We start from the raw sequence: 10186 nt of genomic DNA, 5'->3' as shown, positions 1-10186 counted from the left end.
CATGTGTCATGGGGTAGGAGAGCTGTCAGCGAGCTGATGGAACAGGCGCAGAGTCCATTTTCTATGCATGAGGGGAAGACAAGAAAGTTAGAGGGAGAGAGGCAGACAGACAGATGGGAGATAGTAAGACAGGTTAGAGTTAGAGGGAGAGAGGTAGACAGGCAAAGAGGCAGACAGACAGATGGGAGATACAAACAATTTGGATGATGAGAATGGAACAGTTTGTTTATTTTTAAACATTCCCCAGTGTTTGTCCCTTTGAATCACTGAGGTCACCAGACAAGCTGCCTTTTCAGACTCTTAGTTTTGTATTTGAGTTTCTAATGTTTTTTCCCCCCAAGTGATTAGAACAGAAAGGTGAGGACCACTGAATACACCAGTGGCAGATGATAGACTTTGCTCATGTTGATGCCTAAGGCAAAAACCAGGCAGTTGCTAATGACCACTCATAAACAATGATCAGTCAGAAATCCAGGTCAAGCTAATCCCTCCCTTGGTTTACTAAAGTGCCCTGCAACAATATGCTAATAGTCCAAGAGCTTCAGATGTTAGTTGAATGTGTGGGATGCTCTCTTAAAATATTCTGTCCCCTTGAACCTTCAAATGGCTTTGCAGATGCAAAGTGCCCATGGGATATAATTGCAGACAAAGGTTTACTGAAAACAAACTTTAATCTACTAAAATCTCAGTCTGAATGTGCGTAGTCTATGAACTTTTTAAGATGACTTCGACAGTCGACTTATTGAATAAAAAGAAACATTAGGTAATACAGTTTCTGTTTTAAATACAATAGTTTGTTGATACATGTATCTGCAGCATTCAACAATGTGTCTCAGGTATACGATCCAGGTAAACCTTTTCGAAATTTTGAAAGTGCATTGATTTGCACAAAAATTGAGTGTGCACTGACTGACACGCATAAATCACTGGTGCCCACCCACCACGGTCTTTGCACGAGTTCTCCCTGTGAGAAACGTCGGGGACTGAGAAAGAGGTTAATTTTAGTCCTTTTCTGAGAAATTCCTCCTGTCTCACAACCCATTCTCCTCTCTGATTCTGTCCCCTGTGCAGCCTCTCTCTGCTCGGCTCTTGGTCTCCGCGAAACTGCAGAGCCGTGCCTATCGACTCGTTCAGAACCAAATGCGTGTGTGACGGACTCTCAACCTTCGCCATTTTAGCGCGGTCAAATCCTGATGTGGTAAGTCGAATATTCCCTTAATTGTATTTTTTGAGAATATGAATGTATGTATTGTGTTTTGGAGAGAAGATGTTCGCTTAAAATTCGTTTTTTGTCGTTCCTTTGGTATCGTTCTGTCTCGCTCTTTGTCTGGCAGTATGCAGGTACCATTCATTAGGATATGGTCTTGATCGCGTTACCAAGTAATATTATGGGGAGACAGATAAGGACGTTTTTTGCAACTGACAGTTTTCAGACTGTGTTTATACGATACATTCGATTGCATTTTTCGACCGACTGCACATACGAAATGTTACTAGATGTTTTTTATAGATCTAAAGGATTGACTGACATAGACTTGTAAGCTACATGTGTGTATGCGGTACAAATCGGGGACAGTTTTTTAAATTAAGAAAACTGATAAAGACGTTTATAAAATTTGAAATGGAAATGTTTGCTTATTTATGCAATACAGTTCGAACAGACAAAGGTGTTATTTTTTTTAGCGGTTAAAACATTAGAATCTTGGAATGAGTAGGTTAACTACCCGAACATCCTCTCTCCACATTACTGTTTTGTCTCGATATTGTGCAAATAGTGTGCATTATTGTTAAAAACACATTTGTCATGATTGTTACAAAAAAATGTGAACTAACGTTAAAGCAATGCATTTATGACATTTTGTCTGGGTTTATTCTTTGGTTCAGAGTGATGATTTTAATTACCATAAGTCTACAACCTTTTGCCAACGTTTGGCAACGTCTCAACAAATACAATAATGTTTCTGCGTTTGCATCAGTCATTATTTGATTGGGAACTGCCTCTGAAGCACTCTGCTCGCCAGTTGCCTTGGCAACGGCATCCGCAGCGCGAGCTCCGTTTGTGTGATTGTGTGACTGAGATCGGAAGGGAAAATAACTCCCTCCTCATCTGACCGCCCCCCCTCCTCCCTCCCTCCCTCCCTTCTCTTCTCTATCTAATACCTACTCCCCTCCAGGTAAAAAGAAGAAAAAAAAAAGTTCACCCATTCCCTCCACACTTTGGAGTTTTCTACTGCAGATAAAAACCTGGCGGCCAGCACTCATGCATGCCTAGAGAGAGAAAGAGAGAGAGCAACAGTGCATTCGATTGTGTCTTCCCTGCCCATGGCAAGGCTGCAGCAGACACACAGGGATGGCAGAGAGAGGGACCTTATTTTGAGTGTGTGTTATTCCCAGGCTGACCTATACGGCTCATCCATGGTATAGCCGTCTTAGGTACAAGAGGAGACTCAAGAGTGGTGTCACACAGCACATCCTGCCAGTCGGCATGGCGACGCAGTGTCCATCCTCAGACCTGTTGTTGTTGTTGTTGTTGCCGACGGTGATTCGATTTGTCTCGGCCACGGCGCCCCCATTGTCTCCTCTCAGCCTTACCCCTCTAGCCCCCTCCCCACACACACACACACACACACTTTCCAACCGTCAAGATCTCGCTGCGCCAATCATTCCCATAATGTCTGCCAATATCTAAGAATTCCACATTAGCCCCCCCCCACCACCACCACCCGCACTCTCGCTCTCGCTATCACACTCGAGGCAGCATCTTGTCTTGCACTGCTAATGCAAAGCTGACTAGCCAATGGGGAAATGCCCCCTCCTTTGCACACACACACACACACACACAATCACACACACACTCACACACACAACTCACACACACGCGCACACACACACACACACACACACACACACACACACACACACAAACACACACACACACACACACACACACACACACACACACACAGACACACTTCCTCTCCCTAATACCCACACACACACACCCAACCCCTGAAAGAAAAAAAAGCTTTGATGTGTGCTATAGACATTTTCAATACTGTTCGCCTGCAAGCTGCAAGAGGATGAGAGTACAGAATAGAGCGCAGAGAGAGAGAGAGAGAGACAGAAGATAGGAGGGAGCTAGACAGAGAGAGACAGAGATATCCAGACCAGACACTGCAGTGTTCCAAGCCCTTTTTCCCGATGTGGTCTGTTTCCCAGGCCTTGCACCACCAATGTAACAAAACAAAAAGAATGTCTCTGGCTTGTGGTCAAGCTGGAATGGTCCACTCACTGAGTCCTATCAATGCCCTTGACCAGTCGACCCTCATTTACGTTATACATACTAGGTAATCAATCCTAAGAAATGGAAGTGCTCCCTTAATTGTCTCCATGGCCTTTTTTTATCCCTCTCTACTGCCCTGATTTTCAGTTTCGGGGAGGTGAGAGAAAAAGAACGTTGTGTCGTTTCAAGGGCAAAAACAAGACTTCTATTTGGGTCACAGTTAAAAGGCTTGATTTTCGTTCATTAGCATGAGCCAATGGTATCAGGCCAGACTGATAGACAAGCCCAACAGGATCTCTTTCTCTCTCACACACACACACACACACACACACACACACACACCTCATTCCTACAGAAGTCTCTCCGGTCCCATTAAAGAGAGAACGAAGAGTCTTTTCCCCTCGCACTCACCGCCATCTGTTTTTTTTCTTCTTCTTCTTCTTCTTCCTCCTCTTCTTCCTCCTCCTCTTTTGGACGGGAATGCATCAGAAGTATTTGGATGCCTCCCTTGTTTTGGTTTTGTTTTGTGCCGGTTTGTTTGTTTTTTGGAGAACGATAAGCGATGGCAGAGTTTGCCAGGTTCCTACTCTGTCCTCGGTTTTTTACCCGCTGAACGTCGTCTCACATCAGTAAACAAAAATTGTCCGTTTTATAGATTTAAAAAAAAAATGAGCAAAACACCTTATTGATACCATAGTTATGATTTTTTAATGGGCCGTGTATTACGGATTGTAACACACGCCCCATTGGAGCGGTATTGATTAACCAACCGTACACACACACACACACACACACACACACACACACACACACACAAACACAGGCAACCATCTATTTTCCATCCTCCCTACGAATCAACCCTACAGATACACACACACACACACACACACACACACAGGCAACCATCTATTTGCCTTCCTCCCTACATATCAACCCAGTGCCTCCAAGCCTCTGGTGTCAGCTCATGGTTCGCACCTAGGCAGCCTGAGCCATGATACAGATTTGTCTTAATCGGAGGTGCTAAATGAACCTGCCGACACACACACACACACACACACACACACACACACACACACACACACACACACACACACACACGGAGGTGCTAAATGAACCTGCCGACAATGCCAGGGAACAGCGCCTGGCTGCGAACCCAGCTAATTACCCACTGTGGAGGAGGTCGGTGAAGCAGTGGGGGGGTTGGGGGGTGGTGGTTCAGGGGCACCCCCCTCTCCACTCCACCCCACCCCACCCCACCGTTGGCACCACAGCAGGGCTGGCATGGGGAGCTTGGGGCAGAGCAGAGAGGGTAGAGCGTGAGGGCACCACCCAGACATGCCTGTTGGCATGGGAACGGGCGTTTAGCTGCTGTCGCATGGCACCGCTGATTAATGCAGAGGTGAGAACAGCCCACCTGTCCGCTCTCCCTATTAGCACACACAACACACACACACACACACACACACACACACACACACACACACACACACACACAGAGTCCCGAACAAAAAAAATCAAATTCACAACACAAACTCAAGCTCAACAAATGATTCACACTATCTCTGTTTTTTTATACACACTCTTGATCTCACACATTCAAGCATTCAAACGTCCCATCTTATCTATTTTTGTGAGCGAGAGAGAGAAGAAGAGACAGGCAGGCTTGAACCACACATGGCCAGAAGAACCGGAGAGATATATGGGCTGCGTCGGTCGCGCCTCATTTGCCGGTTCAAAAGATCGCCGGAGAAATGGCGGTGGGGACCATCGGCCACATCTCCAGCGCTCAGCGCTTCATCTTTTCTGACACGTTAACCTTCAGGTCACCTTGGCCTCAGCTGTGGCCTAATTGTGCCATTCAGCTGTCTGCCCACAGGGAGGACAGGCTAGTGTGGCGGTTCATAGCAACCCAGAGGCTCAGTTTTCTGTGTATGTGTGTGAGTGTGTGTGTGTGTGTGTGTTTGTGAGAGATATTTCTAAACCCGTGTTTTCTTTTTTTTTGTCTCTTTGTTTCCTCTGTAGAACATGGACAAATCACATATCCCCTCCGTGACTCTGATCGTTGGCTGTGGAGTCTCCTCTCTTACGCTTCTGCTTCTCATCATCATCTACGTCTCCGTTTGGAAGTAAGTTTGAACGTTTTAACTCTGACATTCAAATTAAGACTTTAAATTAGGCCCTCTGACATTTACATTTAGTCATTTAGCAGATGCGTTTATCCAAAGCGACTTACAAGGATGTATACACATTTTACACTGACAATTCTCTAAAATAGGGTCTAGCTAATTTAGACTTGGGGGTTTTAATATGTGCCAATCACTGATGTTGACCATCCACTGACTCTCTCTCTCTTAAACCATCTTCAGGTACATCCGCTCCGAACGTTCTGTCATCCTCATCAACTTCTGCCTGTCGATCATCTTCTCCAATGCCCTCATCCTGATTGGCCAGACACAGTCTCGCAACAAGGTACCTTAAGCAACCCTCTGACCTTTTGCATCAGATCTCTTGTTAAGCGCCTAGAGGAAATTGTATTGTTATGGCGCTATACAAATAAAATTGAATTGAATTGAATTGAATTGAATTGAATTGAATTGAATTGAATTGAATACAATTGAATTGAATTGAATTGAATTGAATTGATTCCCTCTGTTGTCCCTCAGTCTGTTATCCCATTAAAGGGTCCTACCACAGTGAAGCTCACATCTCGCTCTCTTGTTCTCTCCCCTCTTCCTTCCTTTCCTTCTCTAGGTGGTGTGCACGGTGGTCGCGGCGCTCTTGCACTTCTTCTTCCTGTCCTCCTTCTGCTGGGTGCTGACCGAGGCGTGGCAATCGTACATGGCTGTGACGGGCCGCATGCGCAACCGCATCATCCGCAAGCGCTTCCTGTGTCTGGGATGGGGTGAGTGGGACTAACTCTTCAAAACATCGACATCAATCCCCCTCGATTCATCTCATTTCCCTAGAACATCAACCTATTCAACCCATCGACCCGAAACATTTAGTAAAGTCTTTTAGTATTGTCTCCTTACTGAGCTTCACCGTTTCTCTTACAGGTCTGCCTGCACTGGTTGTGGCTATTTCTGTTGGATTCACCAAGGCAAAGGGATATGGCACCGTTAACTAGTAAGTGGAATCTCTCTTTTTCTTCTCTCCCTCTTATTCTTATGCATTTTTTCTCAGTTTCTCCGTGTTTTGAACCTTTTCAGAGGAATGCAATCGTAACGATTTGTCTACTCTTTTTGTTTAGTTGCTGGCTGTCTCTGGAGGGCGGGCTTCTCTACTCGTTCGTGGGACCGGCTGCCGCAGTCGTCCTGGTAAGGATGTCTCTCCGCTCGGCACGGCGAATGAGAAATAAGCCGGTTCATAGAGGTCCTTATTAACTCAGCGGCCAGTGGCGAGCAATGTATCTAATCATATTTCCCCGGTCCTCTTCCATCTCAGGTGAACATGGTGATTGGCATTCTGGTCTTCAACAAGCTCGTGTCCAAGGACGGCATCACTGACATCAAACTGAAGGAGAGAGCTGGGTACGTCCTATCGATCTGCTACTCCATCGGAGTGCCGCCTCCCCCCAATGGCTATTTAGATTACACACTGGCGTTTAGATCCTACCTACTGATTTGTGCTTGTTGAAAGAATAAGACGATGAAGCTTCAGGATGAACCGGTTTGTAACCCCTTGCCTGCTGTTCCACTTTTGTCCTGCAGGGCGTCGCTGTGGAGCTCCTGTGTGGTTTTGCCTCTGCTGGCCCTCACCTGGATGTCCGCCGTCCTGGCCATCACCGACCGACGCTCCGCCCTCTTCCAGATCCTCTTCGCCGTCTTCGACTCGCTGGAGGGCTTCGTCATCGTCATGGTTCACTGCATTCTTCGCAGGGAGGTCCAAGACGCGGTGAAGTGCAGAGTGGTTGACCGCAAGGATGATGGCAACGGCGATTCTGGCAGCTCCCTTCAAAATGCTCACACACAGCTCATGGTGAGAGTCCTCCTGTTGTTGAACCCTCACTCTGCAATTTAATTTGTCTGTATTCTTATGCAAGCTTGAATTATTAACTTGTATACTAACAGAATCCTTTCTTTGTTTCTTTTCTCTCTTTTTGTCTGTAGTCTGAATTCGACAAGGATGCTGAATCTGGCAGGCCAGGTGAGACATAAGAAACATTTAGTTCTGTTTTAAGCTCTTGTCATATATCAGACAACTTTTTACATCAAAGCAGCTTAGAACCTCCTTGCTCTCATTTCTTCAAAGTAGTCTAAAAATACCAGGCATGCTTGATGGCACTCAATAGTGTCATATCCAAAAAAAAATCGTCTGACCACCCCCCTCCTCCCTCTCTCTTTCTGCCCCCCCCCCCCCCCCCCCCCCTCTACCCCCAGGCGGCATGAAGAGCTCCTCTGAAGAGAAGATGCCTCCCCCACAGATGGCCCTGCCCATGGGCCCCAACTTCCACACCCTCCCGTCCAACCCCACCACCAAGGCCCACATGCAGTCCGTGCCCGACTACTCCAGCCACACCCTGACACTGAAGCGGGAGAAGGGGGTCCGCAGCGGCATGGTGGGCCTGGACCCGTCCTGCGGTAAGCCCGTCTACGTGTGCGACGGCGAGATCTTCAAGCAGCTGGACGCCGACCTGGCCCGCGGGCAGGCCGAGGGCAACTCCCCAGACGGCAGCGGCAACGGGGGCTACGTGATGCTGCCCAACACCACCTCCACGCTCCGCTCCAAGCCCAAGGACGGCGACTACTCCTCCGGCTGCGGCGGCAAGTACAACATCAGCGTGGAGCAGCTGCCCCAGGCGCGGCTCGTGCACATGGTGGGCGGAGGCTATGCCGAGCCCCAGGCGGCGGCCGCCGCTTACGGCATGAAGATGCTGCCGTCGGAGTGCGTGAGCGTCTCCTACTCCGACCACGAGTCGCCCGTCCAGAACTTCCACAACATGTCGAGCGAGTCGCACATGACCGGAAGCCTCGGAGACACCTTCGACTCCATGAACTCCATGATGTCCAAGAGCGAGACCATCTCCACGCTGTCCATGAGCTCGCTCGAGGTGAGGGATGAGATGGTGCGCTACTGCTTTTGTCACTTACAAACACAAATATGTTCTTTCGATATAGATTATTCTGGAAGTAATTGTTGTAAGACTAACCTTACCATTTGCCTCTCTGTCTCTCTTTCTATCATTGCAGAGGCAGAAATCACGCTATGCGGAGCTCGACTTTGAGGTAAATATCTTTTCCTTCCTTCGCCTTTCTCCAGTAAATGTATATGTCCTGTGAAAGATTATGTATGATGCTCCTCATAAGATCTACAGTGCTAATGTGTATTTTTTCCTACTTTGATGTCTTCTTGCAGAAGATCATGCACACACGGAAACGTCACCAGAACATGTTTCAGGACCTCAACAGGAAATTACATCATGCCGAGAAGGACAGAGAGTCACCCGCTTCAGACAGCAAGGTGAGAACCATAGACCCAGACAAACAAATCAGGGTGTGGTATAGATAGACAGACAGACTATAGAAGTTATTTCGGCCATCTCAAATTCCTTTCCTCCTGGTTGCATAATCACTTCAATGTAGCACAGTTTGATCTTTTTGGAAAAGTCAAGCATCTTTGTTTCTCATTAGAAGATCTCAGTGTGATAGATTAGGACATGAGCACATATTCAGACACAGACCGCAGACAGACTGATCTTCACTTCTAACGCTTCCTCGCTCTTCACGCTTCACAATTTATTTTTCTGCCCTCCCTGAGAAAATGAGAATCATTACTGCAGATCCTGCGCTTTGATATTGAAATGAAAGGCAGGCACATTTTCGAGGGTCATTGTAATAATCATTTTCTCTCTCTCTGTTTTTTCCTCTCACCAGTCTGTAAGATGGAGCGTGTCCTCAGGCGGCAGTGACAAAACTAACCACAGCGTAAGTCTCACCATTTGTGTTTTTCTGATTCAGCTAGATTTGTCAATTGGGACCTCTGAAGCTTGCAAACCTAGCAAATACATGGAAATAACATGGAACTGAAGTGGAATTTAACTATAGATACAACTATTTAGAAATATGTATATGTTTTCTGTATAATGTTTGTCTAATGTAGCTAGTACGATCTCTTAAGCAACCTAGCAAACAATACATGGAGAGTCTTTTGATTGTGGGAACCAGTAAATACACAAGTGTACGCCATTTTCTTTGTAATGCTAGTATGTTTTCCGGAATAGCACATGCTAACCACTCTTTAATTACCTCTTTCTGTAGGACAAGCAGCAGATGCCCTGTGAGCGTCCATGGGAAGGGGTCCCCAGATCTCAGCAGCAATCGCCCCCCGCCTGGGTGCGCAAGGACCTGGAGCCCCTGCAGGCCTCCCCCCTGGAGATGCAGGCGGTGGAGTGGGAGAAGGCCGGTGCCACCATCCCCCTGGTGGGCCAGGACATCATCGACCTGCAGACAGAGGTGTGAGCCGGGACCAACCAGCAACCACCACCCTCCGCCGGATGATAAATAAGTCGAGACCTTCTTGCACCCCTTGCTTGTCAGCTTTTGGTTTGGTGAATAGGGGATCCCCAACGAGGATCCCCCAGAGTAGAGATGAAAGGAGAGAGAGAGGAGAGAGAGAGATAAGTCGAGTACAGATAGAGGGAGAACAGAATCCAGAATCCATGTCTTCAAACCCCCCCAGAGATGGTAGAGGGCAAGGAAGTCAAGAGTGGAATTTGACTTTGCGACTGTGAGCTCAAGTAGAGACATCAGCAACATAGTCCGTTTATGTAGCAGAGAGGGCTTGAGACATGAGACACTGGGGTTGGGTTCAGCAGCTGAGAGCCTCTGGCTCTGTGGTTCTGTTCTACTGATACCGGGTCTGAGTAACGCCTGGCCCGTACTCGAGATAGAGAGGTGTGTTCCG

At 47.3% G+C, this 10186-nt stretch overlaps 1 protein-coding gene across 1 annotated transcript in view; it reads left to right on the top strand.

The window, feature by feature from the left end:
* The window catches only part of LOC308381597 (adhesion G protein-coupled receptor B1-like), a gene marked incomplete at both ends in the record, with an annotated part of 21444 nt that extends 11703 nt beyond the window's left edge, over positions 1–9741 (top strand). The window contains 14 exons of the mRNA XM_080859188.1: positions 1072–1198; positions 5306–5409; positions 5650–5752; positions 6035–6185; positions 6340–6409; positions 6534–6600; positions 6728–6813; positions 6994–7261; positions 7393–7429; positions 7663–8348; positions 8473–8508; positions 8639–8743; positions 9157–9207; positions 9541–9741. Coding sequence (XP_080715314.1) covers positions 1072–1198; positions 5306–5409; positions 5650–5752; positions 6035–6185; positions 6340–6409; positions 6534–6600; positions 6728–6813; positions 6994–7261; positions 7393–7429; positions 7663–8348; positions 8473–8508; positions 8639–8743; positions 9157–9207; positions 9541–9741 — 2092 coding nt within the window. The remainder of the gene's footprint in view (positions 1–1071; positions 1199–5305; positions 5410–5649; positions 5753–6034; positions 6186–6339; positions 6410–6533; positions 6601–6727; positions 6814–6993; positions 7262–7392; positions 7430–7662; positions 8349–8472; positions 8509–8638; positions 8744–9156; positions 9208–9540) is intronic.
* Positions 9742–10186: the final 445 nt, after the last annotated feature.

This window comes from Sprattus sprattus (genome assembly GCF_963457725.1).
Source record: "Sprattus sprattus genome assembly, chromosome: 20".
NCBI classification, from domain to species: Eukaryota; Metazoa; Chordata; class Actinopteri; order Clupeiformes; family Clupeidae; genus Sprattus; species Sprattus sprattus.
The sequence above is the reverse complement of the archived record's forward strand: the minus strand, read 5'-3'. Positions and strand labels throughout refer to the sequence as shown.